The 20,379-nt window shown below is 45.1% G+C and overlaps 1 protein-coding gene across 1 annotated transcript in view; it reads right to left on the bottom strand.

The window, feature by feature from the left end:
* The window catches only part of CORO1C (coronin 1C), a 73,617-nt gene that overhangs the window by 26,576 nt on the left and 26,662 nt on the right, over positions 1-20,379 (bottom strand). The window contains exon 3 of the mRNA XM_029921764.1: positions 336-458. Coding sequence (XP_029777624.1) covers positions 336-458 — 123 coding nt within the window. The remainder of the gene's footprint in view (positions 1-335; positions 459-20,379) is intronic.

Genomic DNA, 20,379 nt, shown 5'->3' with positions numbered 1-20,379 from the left:
GGTCCAATGGCATTCACAGAATTATTGGAAAGTCATTTCACTTTCCTCAAAATCTTCCCATGGAGCAGATGAGACAACAGTCAATAGGCACGTACACACGCACACTCGTGCGAAAGAGGAAAACCAATACAGTACAACTTCTTTGACATAAGGACGTAGAAAAGGCTTGGGTAATGTCACTCTTTCATGTCACTAAGTCATGGTGCAATCCAGCAGACAATCGAAACTGCTCTGACTTTCTCCTTTTCAAGTTTCTGCACATGCATGCTTTTTGGAAGCAGTAGCTGGGTCTCACTGACCTGGGCGTGCCCCCCCCCCCCCCCCCGGGGCCTTACCATGACCGTGCAGTCTTCGGAGCCGCTGGCGATGACCTGATCGCTGTGCGGGCACCAGTCTATGTCGAGCACCGGTCCCGTGTGGCCACATACCGTGGGGTAGGATTTGTCGATTCGACCAGTCTGAAAGAAGAGAGAAACAAACATACTGTGTAACACCAACACCACAGCGTTTGTGTGCTTCCTAAGAACCGTTTTTCTTTCATTCCTCCACCCCAAACTCTCAAGTGTCTATATACAATGACATTCACGTTGGTCAACGTCAACTAGTAAGAACTGTCTAGACTTTCATGTCTAGAAACAGCTATTGCCAAGGCACTCCACCAAATTATAAGGATCCAAATTTCTAGAACCACAAAGATTTTATTTAATCAATTGCATTGATATAGTGAACAAGAATGCTAAATCTTTTCACCAAAATACAATTTGTCAACTATAGGTGCATTTTCACTGTTAAAAAAAAAACAAAAACAAAACTTGGTGCTACTCAAAATGTTAAACATAACTTTTAATATAATTAGCTAATAGCCTTGAATGTACAAATTACCAGCTCTGGAAATGAACAGCAGCACACAAAGTTAGAGTAATCAAAAGAAAAGCTTTAGCTATTGCTCAGGGGCTCAATCTGTTTAACAATGTCTCGGTCTCTTCACGGTCTTCAATCAACAGAAAAGCCAGACCAACTCATCAACCCCAGCCTAGAGCTCACCCAGTACCTAGTCCACGTCTCATTAAGAAGACAGTATTCAGGGGCGCCTGGGTGGCTCAGTCAGTTAAGCATCCAACTCTTGATTTTAGCTCAGGTCATGAGCTCATGGTTTGTGTGATCGAGCCCCACATCAGGCTCTATGCACAGCGCCAAGTCTGCTTGGGATTCTTTCTCTGCCCCTCCCTCACTCATAGATGCTCTCTCTCTCTCTCTCTCTCTCTCTCTCTCTCTCTCAACTTAAACAAACATTAAAAAAACAATTTTCAATGCTGGTCGTAAATAACCAACACAATATACTCATGGGGCACATCTGAACCTAACAAGTCAGTCTGGCTTATCAAGCCAGTTTTGTATTAACCAAGGCAAATGCTTTCCAACAACAGGTACACAAGAGCTACTTCCCTTTTTAAACGGGTTAATGCCAGTCCCTGCTCAAGTCCTATATGCTCTAAAAGCAGGCGCACAAAAAGGAATCAGCGCCAAGCAAAACTGACGCTGCCGTTGTGTTATTCTCCTGTTAAGACAAGTCGGCACAACACTGCGGCAAGGCTTCTTGGAAATTTTTCAAGATCAAGAAATTCTGTGATTTCTCCGCTGTGACTCAACTGTGGAAATTTCCAGAGAAGCAGTTATGCTAAACACCAAGACCCCAGTACCCAGAGTCAGACAGATATGGGTTCAAATCCAGGCTCTCCTGCTTAAACAGTGGGTGACCTTAAGCAAATCATATAATCTGAATTTGAGCCTATCATCTGTGAAAGGAGTGAACAATGATATTTACGCCCCAGGATTACTGTAAGATTAAATGAAATAAAGTTGTTAGGTGAATCATAATTTAGTATTATAACTATCTGTATACGTATGTAAAAAATTTAATTTCAGATATACCTCGGAGATACTGCAGGCTCTGGTCCATATTATGGCAATTAAAGTGAGTCAAATAAATTTTTTAATTTTATTGTGCACATAAAATTTATATTTATAACATACTGTAGTCTATTAAGTGTACAACAGCATTAGGTCTTAAAAAATACAATGTATAAACCTTAATGGAACAGTACTTTATTGCTAAAGACGCTAGCCATCATGTGAGCTTTCAGTGAGTCAGGATCACTGATCACATACAAATCATGACAAATGAAAAAGTTTGAAATATTCCAAGAATTACCAAAATGTAACACAGAGACACAAAGTGAGCAAATGCTGTTGGGAAAATGGTATCGACAGACCTCCTCGACGCAGGATTGCCACAAACCTTCAGTTTGTGAAAAAACACAGTATCTGTGAAGTGTAATAAATGAGGCAGGCCGGTCTGGTGCCTGGAATATACTAAATAATAAAAAGCTACTTTTGTTACTAGATCTTCTAGCTCAATATATTAATTTGCTCCATCAGTAAGAACATCAAACACGTGTCATTTCCCAGACCCTGTGCCGAGTACTGGAGACACAGACGGGAACATAGCAGTGCTGTCCTGGCTGAATGTGGAGTCCATTTAAACCACCAGATACGGTGCGGCATGAGGCACGCCGCACGGGACAGGCACAGGTGGCAGGGACACAGAAGGGCATCAACCAGGCCTGTGGGGGTCACCGTCTTTGGGAAGGTTTCCTTCTTCTCTTTTTAAGTTTGTGCATTTATTTTGAGAGAGAGAGAGAGAGACAGTGCCAAGAGTGGGGGGGGGGGTCGTGGGCAGAGGGAGAGACAGGGGAAGAGAGAGAATCTCAAGCAGTCTACACGCTGTCAGCGAGAGCCCCACACAGTGCTCGATCTCAAGAACCCTGAGATGACCCGAGCCAAGATCAAGGGCCGGTGCTTAACGAACTGAGCCACCCAGGCGCCCCCAAAGGTTTTCTGCTGAGAAAGAATGATTCTAAATTGAAGTGTGAAGATGGCTTGTCCACAGACCTAAGGTCTAGGTTTTTTCACTTCCTCGTTTTCCCCTGTAAGTGGAAATAAATCCAGTTTGAACCTCTGGAAAGCAATCCTAAAAGAAAGTGCCAGCGAGACAGTATTGTATAGGACCTGGGTGCTCTGAGGAGGGGCCCATATGGGTCATTAACAGGCAGCAAAGCACAGCTGGTCGAGCAGCAGACTGCCTGGGCGGGCGTCGTGCCTCCGTCAGGCTCCAGCTCTGACACTGGCCAAAATGACTTCATCTCTCAACCTCATCTCCTCATCTGTAAACTGAGAATGTTAAAATTCCTTCTATAGGAGCTGATGTGAGGACTAACTGAAGGTAACCCAGGTAAAGTACTTTCCCAGCACTTGAAAGACTCAATAAATGTTACCCCAAATTTCACAACTGCTGGAATCCACGCTGTCATATCCCTGATCACGCCTTTCCTTAAAGAAGGAACTGCTACTGAGGACTTCAGCCAGGTGGTTTTCCCTATTTTCCTTACTGCATCCTCACAAAAACCATGTGAGTAACCCAGCCCTGAAGCTCCCCCCACCAGAATACTCAATTTCTCATGCAGGTGGTGGTGGACTCGCAGGTGTCCATTTTATAATAATACTGTAATTTATGTAATATGTGATTATAATATCAACATCTTAAATCCACCAGCCAAAAGACAGCATGTCTCAGATTCTATTACAACCAGCTACAAGACATATTTAAAAAGGAACTAATAAGCTGGGACACCTGGGTGGCTCAGTTAGTTGAGCATCCGACTTTGGCTCAGGTCATGATCTCACAGTCGGTAGGTTTTTAGCCCCGCGTCGGGCTCTGTGCTGACAGCTCAGCTTCGGATTCTGTGTCTCCCTGTCTCTCTGCCCCTCCCCCGCTGGCTCTCTGTCTCTGTCTCAAAATAAAGACATAAAAAAAAAAATAAAAAGGAACTAAGTTAGAAAATAAAAAAGTAGGGGTGTTTGGGTGGCTCAGAGTGTCCAACTCTTGATTTCGGCTCAGGTCATGATTCCCAAGGTTGTGGGATCGGAGCCCCATAGGTCAGCCTCTGCACTGACATGGAGCCTGCTTGAGAGTCTCTCCCCCCACCCTCCGCCCACCCCCTCCCCAGCCCATGCTCTCTTTCTAAAACAAGCAAACAAACAAACAAACAAAAACAATAAAAAAACAAAAAGGTAATTAAAGGAGGGGAAGGGCATAAAAATATATCCCAAATAGCTAAGCTAGGACAGACTTAATATAACATTGAAACAACTCACTGGGATGCTAACGGCACTGGGAAGTTTAACTCCTCTAACTACACAGATTCAAAAGAATTACAGCAAAAGCTGACAGAACTATGAAGAGAAAATGACAAAGCCATAATCTTAAGAGATTTTGACAAAGACTCACTCTCAAGTGAACAGACAAGAAGTGGTATGAATACAGAAGACTTTAGCAAAAGTAACAAGCTTGGTCTAAAGGATATATCCAGCCTTGAAGCCAATATTTTAAAATAAACAATTTTTTTCAGGCACACACTAAACATTACCTTTTTTATTTTTATTTTATTTTAACTTTACTTATTTTATTTTAATTTTTATTTATTTATTTGAGAGACAGAGAGAGGCAGTACGAGCAGGGGAGGGTCAGAGAGGGAGACAGACACAGAATTTGAAGCAGGCTCCAGGCTCTGAGCTAGCTGTCAGCATAGAGCCTGATGTGGGGCTCGAACCCACGAACTGTGAGATCATGACCTGAGCTGAAGCCGGACGCTTAACCGACTGAGCCACCCGGGCGCCCCACATTACCTTTTTTAAATGACCAAAGAGGTAGGATACCACAAAGCGAATCTCACAAAATACCCAGGAATCAATATCTCACTGTGCATGTTCAGAGTACATTGCAATTTAATTAAAAATTAATAGAAAATATATAAACCAAAAATCCCTAAGGCATCTGAAAATTTTTAAAATTTACTAAATAATTCACATAGAAAATCATAACGGCTAACAAAAAGTTAAGACTGATCAATAAATACATGACGTTTCATAACTTGTGGGAGAGGTCTAAAACAGATCTTAACAGAAAATCAATTAGCTTTAATTGTGTATATACAGAAAGTATGAAAATTAAGGAGCTAATAAGCACATAAAAAGGTTCCCGAATATTTACAGAGAGTATACCCAAAGAACGTAAAATTACGAAAAGAAATTAACAAGAAAGAAAATAATAATGGCTTATTATTTATTATTTATTAAAATCAACACAATAGGGTAGATTAAGCACAAATACCAGGAATTTAACAAGGGACATAACTTACAAATATGGTGTAAATTTACATAATATGAAAATACTAGGAATAACATCTGATAATAAATTTTAAAACACTAGATGAAAAAGGCAATCTCCTAGAAAAAAATATCAAAAATTTTTCAGTAAATAAGAAGCCCGAAGAGACCCACAGCCATAAAAGAACCAGTAACAAAGTCCACATATTATCCACCTCCCCATAAATCTAACCATATAATACCAAAAGCCCACGTGGTTTTACAGGAGAGCTTTACCAAACACTCAAGGAAGGGGCGGCCTCAGACAGAACTTCCCAGAGAACAGAGAGGAGGCGCCCCACTGAACCCCCTACTTAAGAGCTGTGCCACCGGATACAAAGGACGGTATGGGGAGAAACTGCAGCCTATATGATAAACATTGTTGCAAACTCCCCTCAAGAACAACAACAACAAACATAAGCAGAGTGCAAGACAAGCAGCAGAGAAAATATATATGCAACACCCACACCCCACAAAGTCAACAACCAGCCCACAGGAACCATGGCAAAGGCTATGAGCACGGAATTCACAGGGAGGGGAACCTGAAAAGCCTTTAGAGGTCTATGGAAAGATACTTGGCCTCACTAGTAATCAGGGAACTACAAATTAAAATGACAAGGTAACATTTTATACCTATTAAAATGGGCAACAATTTAGAAGTCCAATTAGAAGTGCTGGCAAGGATGTCAGGAAAGAGGAACTCAAAAATACCGCTCACAGAAGGCTGTTGCTCCAATGCTTTTCGAGAGCAACCTGGAAACAGGCAGAGGTGAAGATCCCCTCCCTGAGCAATAGCATTTGAGGTGGTCTGGGGGAAGAAAGGTTCCCATATTTTGCACAGAAATGATAGTAACTGCAGCATCACTGGGAATGGAGAAAAAAGCAGAAGCAATGTAACTGTCGTTGGCACGGAAATACATATCACTTACATAAAAGTGGAACCCACACAAAATATCAGTCTATGTAAACACAGGCACACATGCAGTAAAAGTACAAAAACACAATCCATACCAGCTTTGAGGGAATGGTTCCCTCCGGTGAAGGAGGAGGAGAAAAGGGGAATGCTATTTTAGTTACATCTGTTATGCCTTACTGTTTTTAAAGAAAAGGGAGGTATGAAACAAACATGGCAAAACATTAACATCTGTTTAGTCTTGTGGGTGAGTATATGGATGTCCTAGTATGTTGTTTCCTAGTTTTTAGAAGAATTAAAAAAGAAACTTTACTCCCAAGGAAAAAAGGTTTTTCTATCTGAATTGTTTTATCTTTGCATTCCTGCTCTGCCCAGCAAACCACGTCTGGCATCTTTGATGGCAAAGTACAGTAACTAAACTCTGGGCTTCCAAGGACACCAAATAACTTTTTCTAATATAAGTTTTTCTTATACTGAGAAGCTTACTAATGACTTTTTTTTAAGGTGAAAATTACACAATCCTGGCTTAAAGACACTCAAGTCAGACATCGGAGAACAGTAGTTAAGTGTGTCACTCCGCCACTCCTGGCTCAGCGCTGACAAGCCCAGAGCATCGACTACCAAAGATCCAAATGTCTTCACAGGAACTTGAGTGTTGGTTTAAAGGGCAACCGCCACCAAGTGCCCTTCTTCCTAAAAAAGCCAAATAAGAATAAAAATTGCAAACACTTTCAGAGTGCTTATATTACATGCCAGGGACCGTATGATGACCTTTGTATCTCCATTCTCACCAGGCTGCTTTATGATAGAGCATCTTTACTGTTCCCATTTTCTAAATAAAGAAATGGAGTGAGGCAGCAGAGAACCCGAAGCATCAGTGACGATCTGTCCGTACTAGATTTCCACAGGGAAAGAAAATTCCCACTCGGCCATGGGTTGTGAAAAAGGCACCACGGTAATGTTAAAACCACTGGCAGCTGTTCATCAGAAACAGAGCTAGTAAAAGCGACCTCCTGCCAACAGCTGTTTCCTCTGGTTGTGACATCATCACAAATCCTTACAACAAACACAACAGGGAAAGTAGCATCATATTGCAGCTGAACAAAAAGGCCATAGACTAAATGTCTGATAGTAAGAAAAGAATCCCCAAAAGGAAGAAAGTGTGAGAACTGGCATTTTAACGGTGCACTCAGGGCACCCGGATGGCTTAGTTGGTATAGTGTCCAACTCTTGATTTCGGCTCAGGTCATGATCTCAGGGTTCTAAGACTGAGCCCCACTATGACTACTTGCTTGGCACAGAGCCTTGCTTGAGATTCTGCCTCTCCCTCTCTCCCTCTCTCTCTGCCCCTCCCCGGCCTGTGCTAAAAGGAAAAGGAAAAGGGAAAAGGGAAAAGGGAAAAGGAAAAGGAAAAGGGAAAGAAAAAGGAAAAGGAAACAATGTGCACTGATTGTTTTACATACAGATGCTCACCACACACAATCAAGGGTCCGCTCTCTCAATTTCAAGGGCTTATAGCTCTGGGTATCTTCTTACCCGTCTTAAAATCAATCAAGAGAAAAGCACAACATATTTTATCCAGTGAGTATACGTTATTAAAAGGGCAGAGCTGGGCACTTACGGAGCGCTGAGAGCTCGGGTACAAGGAAACTGGAAGAAACCACACAGTAGTGGCCTTATATGGTAAAGACGTGGACGCACCGTTCTGAGAAACATTTTGCGCTAGGATTTAATGAGAATGTATTTCTCGTTCCTACCCACGGCGCATCCTCATTCATCATCCGGTCAATGGACGGAGGCATCCGTGTCTAACTGCTGGCGTGTGAGGGCGCGTTCAGAAGAGACGCCCGCTGTAAGTCAGGCTGGCCACACGGCACACCTGGGCTTCTAAGCAGCAAATGTACATAAATGCTGCTGAGGCTGGAAAGGAGAGTTACAAGAATTTAATGCCAGCCCTTTTCCTCTCTTCACTAAATGGTGATTTATTTTAAGAACTACTTATCAATTTCTCAAGGCTTCTAGAGAGGGCAATTTCATTTACTAACAAATCAGGCCACTGTCTCATTAAGGACGTGTCACACCTCAGCTCCATCATCTAGAACAACCCCTTCCCTGGCAGGGAACTGAGAGTTTAGCGGAGAAGAGTGTCACTCTTTAGACCCCCTGCGTTAAATGATGTGTAAAATTCACTGATTACTTACCAGTCCAGCCACTTGCCATAGGAGAGCTCTTAAAAATGTTTTAACATTTTATTTATTTCTGAGAGAGAGGGAGACAGAGTACAAATGGGGGAGGGGCAGAGAGAGAGGGAGACACAGAATCTGAAGCAGCTCCAAGCTCTGAGCTGTCAGCACTGAGCCCGACACGGAGCCCCCACTCACAAACCACAAGATCATGACCTGCGACAAAGTTGGACACTCAACCAACTGAGCCGCCCCGGCGTCCCGCGAGAACTCCTCCGCACGCCTCTCTCTCTAGCTGAAACTCCAGGCGGTGCGAACTGCCGGCAAGTTAACTCAAGGGGCGAAAACTGAGCAGTTACCAAAGGCTCTGGCCCTGAGCCTCGCTCCTGCACTTGGGTGTACTAGTGAACTAGACAGGGCACTGGCTGCGCACTATCATGATCTAAAAGATCCTCTGGCCTGCCCCGGGCCCAGCAACATGAGCCCCAGGGAAAATTCAGCCTCCAAAGTGTGTGTAGAGCTGGCACAAGGCGGAGGTGTGACAGCACAATTTCCATGTGGCTGGCCCGAGCTGAGGCTGATGGCTTTGACATGTTCCAGCCAGCCACCCTCATGGTGGCAGAAAACCACCTAGACACCAGCACTATCATTTACTCTGGGTTTGGGGAAAGTTCTCAAAAATTTCAAAGCAGCCACAAAACTCAAAAAGCTCCTGGAAATTGATGCTTCAACTAAACTCAAAGTTAGGCAACACTTTCCTCCAACACGCATGTCTGGGGAGGGGAAAGTGAAATCAAAATTTGAGCACCGGTAAATATATTCTCTAACTGCTCTAAGAAGGAACACTTGTAATTTTAAATAACTTTGCAAACACATTCCTCCTGAGGTATACAAAATTCAGTGTAACTCTTATGACGTGATATTCCCGGTTGCTCAAGATAGTTCCCATCAGTTTCAATGGGAAACCATAACTGTCCCGCCTACGTTTTTTTTCTTTTCTTTTTTTTTTTTCAATTTTGAGAGAGAGAGACAGTGCAAGCAGGGGAGGGTCAGATAGAAGGGGAGACACAGAATCTGAAGCAGGCTCCTGGCTCTGAGCTAGCTGTCAGCACAGAGACTGACATGGGGCTCAAACCCACGAACCGTGAGATCGTGACCTGAGCCGAAGTCAGACGGATGCTTCACCGACTGAGCCACCCAGGTGCCCGCCGCCTACATCTAACAGTGCATCCTATCTCTCACACCACATCGTATCCCTCTCACTGTCAAAGAAGGAATCCATACTGGGGCACCTGGATGGCTCAGTCAGTGAAAAATCTATGTCAGCTCAGGTCATGATCTCACAGTTTGTGGGACTGAGCCATCTATGTTGGGCTCCGCACAGACAGCACGGAGCCTGCTTAGGGTTTCTCTCCCTCCCTCCCTCCCTCTCTCAAAATAAACACATAAAAAGCTTAAAGCATACACACACACAAAGGAATCCATACTTAAGAAATGAACTCATCCTACATGCTGAGGGCAGTACTGAGCAACCAAAACGCTCTGAATATATATACAAATAAATGTGTACAAGTCTTCTCACATATTTGTTCCTTTAAAGGAGCTCCACTCAGATGTGTGCTAAAGGAGCTAATGGTGGGGCGCTTGGGTGGCTCAGTCAGTTAAGCGTCTGACTCGGCTCAGGTCATGATCTCGCATGTCATGAGTTTGAGCCCCACATTGGGCTCTGTGTTGACAGTGCAGAGCCCGCTTCAGATCTTCTGTTTGTCTCTCTCTCTCCGTTCCTTCCCCACTCGTGCTCTCTCTAGTTAAAAAAATAAATAAGTATTTTTAAAAAAGAAAAAAAAAAGGAGCTACTGGCATACCTCAGATGAACCCACAGACATTTTCGCCCTCCCAAACTCTCAAAATTCAGCACCAGGAAGCGGCCAACATGACCTGCAGATTATATAAAAGATCATTCAGAATGATTGTTTCTTAATGGAACAAAGCTCCTCACGTGATAACCATTTTTGATCCACATATTAGCTTGCTCAACATTAGGTTGGAGATGCCATCAAAAGCTGGTGCTCTGGGAGCTCCTTCAGAGGGTCCCATTTGTTGAAGCTCACCAGCACTTTGCCCAGCAGGCTCCTTCTCACGGGAACACAGGTTCCAGAAAGTTAATGAACTCCCATGGTGCTAAAAAGTGACACGTTAATCTTGTCAGTGAAATCAAGTACTCCGCTGTACGACGCTCCTTCCAAGCACAACAACTTTCCAGAGGATGTCTGGCATCAGTGATGCAGACACCCAGGCTGTCCCAGGGTGCTGCTCCTGACTGAGGCCCAGGGCGTGGACAGTCCGCCTCGGCGGCTTCCCAGAGCCGTTCCAGCTTCTGACCCGCAGTCCTCTTACCCAGCCCCTCCACGACCCATCATTATAACCCGTGCTTACTCTCCAGACGGGCTTCCCTACCCTCGGATGTGAGTGCCTCATACGACCCCTACCCTATCCTGAACCAAGGAATGCGGGACAGAGATTTCCAAACTGTCCATCCCTAATTTATCTTCACATAAGTTTTTATTTTATGAAAAAATGCTGATCAAAATCACTCTATATGCCCAAGGTTCAATAACTTTATCATTCCATCTATACATTAGGGGACCTTCTGTAAGGCACTGACAAGAACTCCTTGCTGGCCTTATAGTGACACACGGAGGACTCCTGAACTCTCGGCAAGACGAAAGGTTAAGTCAAACGTGCTCAGAAGTGAAGGGAAAGTTTTCTGCCCAGGCAGAAGGGCTCCATTCATTCTACGTGGAGTTCAAAGGAGTCCAAAAAGGATGTCTTTTAAAGTGGGCTTCCAGGTTTCCCAACTTCCTTTCTCTTGGATCAATATTAGTGACAGAGATACACGCTCTGCTGAACTCTCTCCAGGCCCTCGTCTTTACACGAAGAAGCACCAGTGTCTGTGCCGTGGGGCCGGACAGCTGGGGAGAGGCTCAGGCGCCGAGATGGGGACTCCGGCGGCAGGCTGCAGAGACCAAGGCACATGACACCTGACTGGTGGACAGGCTGGTCACTGAGAGGGATGGCTCCTGACCCAGGAATAGTACATTTGGAGGAGGTTTTACTTTAAGGGAACCGAAAACACCGACCTTGAGGGTAGGCGGAGGTCCCCTGGAATAACCCACACAGATCGGGTTGCCCAGTCCTGGAAAGCAAGCTAGACACTCGGGCTGCCAGGGAGAGGCAGTGTGTGCCACGGAGGCCTCGCCTGCCTGTGTGTGAAAAACAACCGTCTTCATAGCACCCGAGAAAATAAATGCCAAGCAGATTATTTTGATTGTTACAGGCCCTCTTTAAAACCTGGGTCTAACACTACATAGACCATTTTAAACATCCTCATTAATGGGGTACCTGGGTGGCTCAGTTGGTTAAGTACCGGACTTCGGCTCAAGTTATAATCTTGCAGTCCACAAGTTCAAGCCCCGCGTCAGGCTCTGTGCTGACAGCTCAGAGTCTGGAGCCTGCTTCTGATTCTGTGTCTTCCTCTCTCTCTGACCCTCCCCTGCTCACATTCTGTGTCTCTCTCAAAAATAAATAAACGTTTAAAAAAAATTTTTTTTAAAGTCCTCATTAAGAATCTGAGGGAAGTGGTGCACCTGGGTGGCTGTTCGTTGAGCATCCAACTTCGGCTCAGGTCATGAACTCAGTTCGTGGGTTTGAGACCTGTGTTGGGCCCTGTGCAGACAGCTCAGAGCCAGAGCCTGCTTCAGATTCTGTATCTCCTTCTCTCTCTCTGCCCCTCCCACACACATGCTCAGTCTCTCTCTCAAAAATGAAAAAAGCATTAAAAAAATATTAAAAAAAAAGAATCTGAGGGAAGTTCCTGTAAACCTATGGATTTCATTATCAGAAAGCAAAAACAGTGGAAGTGAATGTTTCCTGACTCAACCACGGCCAAATATGCAATAGGGAATAGACCCTGTAGTTCCTAACAAAAAATCTGTAAGGTGAAAACCTCATCACTACAGACAACTAATTCCAAGTACTTCTGGTCTGAGAACAAAAAACGACTAGGAACCCCAAATGAGGTAGAATCTAGTCAGAATAAAATTCAGCTTGAAAGCAAAAGCCGAGGGGAGTCTGGGTGGCTCAGTCGGTTAAACGTCCAGCTTCGGCTCAGGTCATGATCTCACGGTTCGTAAGGTCGAGCCCCGCGTCGGGCTCTGTGCTGACAGCTCAGAGCCTGGAGCCTGCTTCGGATTCTGTGTCTCCCTCTCTCTCTGACCCTCCCCTGCTCGCACTGTCTCTCTCTGTCTCTCAAAAATAAATAAAAAACATTTTAAAAAAACATTAAAAAAAAAAGAAAGCAAAAGCCGAAAAGCAAAATAACTACTGACAAGTGCACACGTGGGAAATTAAACCATTCAGTATGAAATCAGAAAGCAGAGTAATCAGTCGCTTGCACGAAGCACAGGACACCAGATGTGTCTCCCCCGCAGGACCCCCTGTGAATGATGAGGAGCTCCAGAGCAACTTACCCTTTTAGTCCCAGCTCCGCCCGGGGTTACACACAAGCTTCAGAATAAAAATCCACCCTCCCGGAAGTAAGTAGGGATGAAAACCAGAAAAACAGTGTAACTTTTTTTTTTTTTTTAAGGTAGATGCCTTGGGGTCTGTGGCAGAGGCAGCTCAGTTATAAACACACAGGAGGACAGGAAAACAGGCCCGACTCCATAGACTGTATCATTTACTCATGACTTAAAGCTCAGCCAGAGAAGAAACCCAAGTCACCATTCCTCTGAGAGAGCCAACACGTGCTCCATCACTCAGCCTCCCAGCTCAGCCTCCCCTGGACTCCACTCAGGTCCCACCCCTAACTAGCACGGATATTCAACTCGGCAGCAGAAAATCTGCTACATATGGTTATAAGGAGGCTTCTGGACAAATCAGGACTTCAGATATTTGCCCATTAAGCCTTGGGTCTATGTCAGAGTAATTATGAGTTCAGAAACTTTTTCTCTGCTGCTTTCCCAGACTTTGGATCTAATGTTTAGACACCGAGGGCTCCCTGCAGGCACCACAGGCCGGTGTGCTCCACCCAGACTCTCCGCCAGAAAACCAGCAAAGAGTTAAACGTTCTTTGCACTTGACTCAGTGGCTTCCCTTCACCACACACTCCCAGATCCCACCATTCTGTGAGCCACCAAGCAGCCAATCAAAGCAAAGGAAGGAAATGATCCTGGCCGGCTGACAGCCCCAGAGCTCTGATGGCCATATATGGTAAAAACCACTGTCAGAGCCCCGTCAGGCCTGCGGGCCGGCTGCTGCGGCCACATCAGCGAGCTGCAGCGGCGGGAGAAGCCGGCCAAAGAACCGAACCATACAAAGGACGGCTGCCTGCTCATCTCCCAGGGAGGAGGATGGGGAGGGGAGGGTGGAAGCCGTCATCTGCCGGGGCACACTCTGAGTCACAGCCACTCACTGTCATCAAAAATAGCCCCGGGGTACATTGTGAGTTTCCTTCTGCCAGGATTCTGTGCTCTGTTGTTAACTGGGGGTGAGCACTGTATCCCTCCCCCCATGAGCCCCTATAGCAAGACTGTGGAGAACAGTCACTGGGAGAAAATGAAAGGGCCCTTCTGTGGCACTTCATGTGGTAATGAGGCCGTACAGTGCTCGTGTGGCTGCCGGCTCGTGACATAATTTGGAAGTCATTGTTCTGCACCTGGTGCCCTCCCTTGCATCCTCCTCCCCCCTCTCCTGCCTCCCAGCCTTTCATGGCCCATACAATCGACAGTTTAAGGTGCTCAGGGCATCAGACAGCGTCTATTTCAGGAGGCAGTGAATGGGCATCCCATGACACATCAGGATACTGACACTGAATAAAATTATTCCCTGCCCGTGACACCAAGGCTGCCATGTACAAACGTCCACATCTGTGCAAAGGGCCCCTGGCATCACTACTCTCGTCCAAAACGGATCACTCCTATTTGTGGGAATGGAAATTGCCTGTCAGCCACGTACAGTAAGGGGGAGACGCAGCCAATGCAAATCCAGCAGGTGCTGGCAGTGACTGGGGGTCATGGAGAAAGGCACCATCAGGAGACTGTCATCCCTTTTGAATTAGCCTATGAAAGAAGGCACTTAAGCACAGTGCCTGACGCTTAAAGGACAGCCTCAGTGACATGAAGTGCCGCGATCTCATGGCTGTGGCCGTGTCCTCGAGGCATGGTACAGACCCAGTACTTTCCAAACCTCAAGACAATTCTCCAAACTGACAGAACCAAAGCTCTGACGAGCTAGCATAAGCCTTCGAATCCCAGAGAAAGAATGCAAAGGATTAAGTATCAATTAGACCACGGTTTCTATACCAAAATAAAAAAAAAACAAAAAACAAAATCTCTCACTCAGTGGGTGGGGGAAATATGTTAATCAAAAATCTACATGATACACATGTGCCAATCAAATAAAGACTCAGAGATCCAGGTTCTAATCCCTGAAAGACCCCATAGCTCTGGGCAATCTCTCAATCTGAGTTTTGACTTCTGCAAGTGCAGAACATGACAGCCACACTCTCCGGTGTGAAAACTAAGGCACCATGTATGAAGGGGACCCTCTCCAAGCACACTCTGATGTCATACCCGAGTCCCATTTTTATGAGTGTGACATGAAGTCACTGCCTTCTCCTGAAGAAGAAACAGTAATGATGCTATGTTGATCCAGTTACTATAATCCTAAATTGTGCTTATTATCTGGTCCTTCTCCATATGATGATTAAGGAAAACACCAATTTTGCACTACTTACACTGGAAGTGATACACAAAAAGAATGAAAGAATTGGTTTTTCTGCCAAAAAGCTATCCGTCACCTCCTCAAACATCCGATTTCACCAGTTTCACCAAACACCCACCTCCACACCCCGAGATCCAGGAATCTGAAGGGGAATGTGCCTCCCACCTCATTCTCTGTCCGTCTGAGAACAGAGCACCTCTTCAAACTCATCAGTTTAGCGAATAGGCTGGGCTCCTCTTCTGTTTCATCCGTAACTCCCACTCACAGGAGAAACCTGAATTCCAGCAGACCCTTCTCTGATGTCTTCCTTGACTTACAAGCCTCATTGGAACTCATCTCTCACCACTGTGTCAGACAACTTTATGTGAGTACAAAGCTCCCCACTGGAGAGATCAAGGTCCACTGCTACCAAAGGTTTTTAAAAGCAAGAATCTGACACAGGTCCTGGCACAGAACAGGTACTCAAGTGTCTAAGGAATGAGTATGGGAACGAATAAACATGATTTTTAAGGTACTGTCTTAGACTTCACTAGAGCTTAAAGAACAATCAGCTCTTTAATATGCTCTGATAATATTACTGATAATACTTTTAGAAATAACCTTTACATGTAATAAGTGCATGGCAAAATATTTTGAAAAAATACAGGTAATTATAAAGTAGAAAATAAAAATCACCTTCAGTCCCACCATCACAATTAACATTCCTGACTTCTACCCCAAAACCAATAATATAATTTGAAGTCACACACAGGACAGTGACTCTGACCTCACAACACATTTCTTAGGTTAGAGGATAGTATCATGGAACACAGGATAACCAAATCTTGCCATATACTTTTGTTACTGTACACAATCCCTCAATTATTCATTTTATTCATTTAAGATTTAAGAATGTTATATACCTGCATGTATTTATGTACCTATACAAATATGTGGAAAAAGTGCCTAAAACTACCAGCAGGCCTTTTAGGTCACTATAAGGAACTCAGTTATTCACGCATTGTGTGACCTAACATTGAGTCAGACGCTCCGCTATATTCAAAGAAAACATGTATCAGTTTTCAGTCGCTTAATAAGTTACCCTAAAACCTATTTAAAACAGTAAACATTTATCCTCTCATAGTCTGAGGGTTAGGAGTCCAAAAGGACCTTCTGGGAGTGGTTCTGGGGCAGAGTCCTCACGAGTCAGTGTGTCAGTCGTGGCTGCAGGATCCACTTCCAAGACGGCTCACTCACGTGGCTGGTCAGCTGGTGACTACAGGACTACAGCAGGCGGTCCTATGACCTCTCCAGAGAACTGCTTAAGTGTCCTTGAAACATGGCACTTCCCAAAGAGACAGAGTAGAAGCCAATACGTTTTCATGACCTAGTCTCAGAAGCCACATGCCATCAATTCCACCGTATCCCATGGTCACCACGTTCAGCCCTAATTACTGTTGCAGGGGTGGGAGGGGGAAGGAACGACATGACAGCACAAATACGAGGAGGGCAGAAGGACCGAAGGACATCTCGGAGGTCCGCTGCAACGGAGGAAGGCCAGGCTCCGGAGAACCTCTATCAAGGCCTACCACACAAACTGCCATCCGGTTTGCACCCGCCATCCAAGTGACCGTCAAAGAGATCAAGAGGCTATAATCATCCCCCCCTTATCGTGAGGTGGCTGAGAAAATAATTCTAGCACAACGTGACGGTGCAGCCTGGGGTATTAGTGGCACAGACAGGCGGCTAAGGGAACCCAAAGGAGGACTTCCCCTGACTCAGTGAATCAGAGAGAACACTCAAGTTGGACACTGGACAGTAAGAAGAGGTATTCAGAATACTGACCAAAATTTATCAAGATTTCTTCCTCCATCAATATCAAAGAAAAACACTCTAAAGCAAGCCTTGTCAACCCAGGTTCTATGAAAAAATTAAGTCCTAATGCTAGAAGTCAGCAAATGCATGAAATGAATTTCTGTCGTATGCATCTAGAAGGCATAGCATGTCCCATCCTTGAGAGAACTAATAGTTACTGGAATTATCTTCTGCAGGACTGAATTCTTTCACACAACCCTAGTTGATAAAGACTACAAAATGAGTTGAAGAGATAGCTCACAGACATAAATAAGGCAATGCCACAAATATCCCTCCCCCCCAGCCCCCTCCCCACCGGCCACCACAGTTCCTAAAACCAATGGGAGAAACGCAACTGTGTGTAAGAAGGTGCTCCACAGCGATTCCAAAGGAGCCAGGAGAGGGACACAGTGACCCAAAAGGTTAACAGAGGCCTGGCCACACCCAGCCACCACAGCCAAGAGCAGAACTTCCTCAGAGTCAATTACTGGGAGGATGAAATTAGCCACCACCCCAAAAACCCAAAGTAAGTAGAGTCCAGGGAGGAAGGGAGAAAGCAATGAGGGGAGACAGGGGCCCGCCATCCGCATCCTCCACCTACGCGAACGTTAAGAGATCAAGAGCATACAATTCTAACAACCTCCCCTACCCGTTTTAAGTTAGGATTTACAGATTCACGGGGATCAGAAGCGTGTATGTGCCTGCACACATGTATTGTCACAAACCCCAGTGGGCTTGAGCCTCCATGGTTCTCGGCAGGGATGGGGATGGGAATACCGCTTCCCACACCACCGGCGTGGCCTGTTCGCGCCCACATGATACAGTGCATGGGGAGCTGAAACCTGTATGCTCTGGCTACAAGGCAGCTTGTGTAACTGGGGGGTGGGGGGTGGAAATCCCTACAGTCAAAACCACAAAGCCAACTTCTGTTTGGCAAGACTGCTATTATTCATCCTCTGAAAGACCAAATCATAAGAAAATGCATTAAGCCACACCTTGCAAGTCATGACAGCGCGGCATGCCACAGCTTGAGAGGAACATTACAAAAGAGATCCCGAACCATGCGCGCTAATGTAAATCACCCCACCTCAGGGCCGAACACTTTCTGTGGTCCTCTAGCAGTGACCGCCCACAACCCCTCTCTCCCTAATACAACCCTCTTAACAAAAACCTCAGAAACCATACACTTCCAATAAATCTACATTCATTCCTAAGCTTGCCTCTTGCTAGGCATGTGTTTTACTGTATTTGTCTCTGCTACTCTTTCCATTTTTTTAAGTCCCGGAAGACAGAGATCACGATTTTCCCAGAATCTAACCACAAGCCTCATGAAGTAGCAATAATAAGCCCTATTTACTGCTGACACTAACTGGCTTTGAAAAGAAATTCATGGAAGGCCGTGTTTTTAAACAGGAGCCTTTCTGAAGGAGTCACAGTACATCTGAAGATCAATACATGCATATTCAATATTAATATGTACAGAGAACCTCAAAGCACCACCAAAACCAACATTGCCTGTCTATAACTAGGAAGAAGGGGGGAGGGGTCACTACTAGAAGTCTCTGAGACGGTTGTTAAAGCCCAGGCCCATCTCCTACAGCTGACGTTTCGAGTAACCCCAGGCTGCTATCAGCAGGCACGCACTGGAGCCCAGGACACACCCAGAGCACGGTGGCCTGCGATCTGACTTCAAGCATCATTTCCTATTATATGTGAGAATCTGGTTTTTCTTTGCTTTAAACAAAAGCAGTACCTCGTTATAAAACTACCTCAAAGCTGTCAAGACACTGAAATTGCAGGAAGGACAGAGTGACATAGCCATGTCCCAGTACAAGTCTGCAGTTGAGCCAGGCCTGAACCAGCGGCTCCGGATCCCAGCCCCATGCTCTCCCCGTACGCCACTTGGACTCTAAGGGCTGGCCACACACACCCTATACACACAAATCCCACAGGAGCGTATGAATCCGTCGATTACAAAAGTCAGTAACTCCAAGTACTGACCTTATTTCCAACGGCTGGGCTGTCGCCTCCTCCAAAACAAATTAATATTGAAGGAGCAGAGCCAACCAGAGCATACACTTGTCTGGGAAAAAGACCCTTACTCCTCCAAAAACTAACACTTCTTCCAAATGGGGGAATTTTTAAAGCAGCTTATTCTATCTTAACACCTACAGAACTGGTAAAGGAACAGAATACCAATGCAAGGGAGAACCAAATCCTAAGGTCTAGTTAGCCTAGGAACCGCATGAGGGTCTCCCTTACATGGCAGGATGAGACTCCACGCTTCCCATGCTTGTACAAGCAAAGATGGGTTCACAGAGCCTCCTGTGGTTTAGGACTTGAAGAGAATGGTCTCAACTCAGACAAAGATCAGCCATTCAAAAATTATTTTGGGCTTCTTAACTGGCTTGTTCCATTTCTTTGAAGAAAAAAAGTCTTAGATGTATCCCTTGGTCTATAAAAGGGGGAATAAAAATGCAAACTCCAACACAGATGGCGGTGGTCCAGTCCTGGATCTTGGCTGACAAGGGGAGTGTCCTCTCAGCTGGCCACCATAAAACCCGCCACATGCGACTGACCTTAAGTTCAAACTCCCACCCCAGAATCGGGTAAGCAGTTAAAACACTGTAATGTATTATTTGCCATGAAACAGCAATTTTCTCCACAGAAATGAAAGTATTCGAGTAGAAAATTAAATTTCAACCTAATGAAAAATTCTCCTTTAAAATATAATCACCAACTCTGCCAATAAGAAGGTACATTTGGAAAACGCTTATCAAATTTGTTCCCTAGAAGCATCCATCTCCTATTTCTGTAATGAGATGGTCCCATTGTGTAATATCACATCAACCCGGCCACTGAAGTAAAAATCAGATATTAAAATAAATCAGTCATGAGAGAAAGTAAAGTACAGGAGAATTGGAAGTTTTCCAAGGGAGAGTTTTCCCAATGAAAAAACACCAAAATATAATGGGAAACAATACTTTGACAGCAACTCACTTTACTGGAACCCTCTACAGAATGACAAGGTCCGTTATGAGATGCGTCCCTAACACGCATGGCTGAGACTCAGGGACACCCAATGTTCTCAGCGGAGTGGAGACAGCCGAACGTGACCCAACACCTGCATCCTCCCCAGTCCTGAGCCCTTATCATTAGAGCTTAGGACTCACCAAACTATTTTCCTCCCAGGAGCCAACTAGAAAACGACACTTTGCAAGCTCCCTCTCTTCTCAGCACCCCTCCCCACTTATCTGCAGTGCTGGGATTTCCTGTTCAAGTAGGACTGAGTTCCATCTGCCATATTCAAGAACAGTCAGAAAGTCCCAAACCTCCTACCTTCTCCCTCATATTGTAGAGGGCTCCCTGGAAGGATAAAAAGTCAGGAGACTGGGAAGCTGG

Source organism: Suricata suricatta, chromosome 14 (genome assembly GCF_006229205.1).
Source record: "Suricata suricatta isolate VVHF042 chromosome 14, meerkat_22Aug2017_6uvM2_HiC, whole genome shotgun sequence".
In the NCBI taxonomy this organism is placed as follows: Eukaryota; Metazoa; Chordata; class Mammalia; order Carnivora; family Herpestidae; genus Suricata; species Suricata suricatta.
This window is presented reverse-complemented; position numbering and strand designations above follow the sequence as displayed.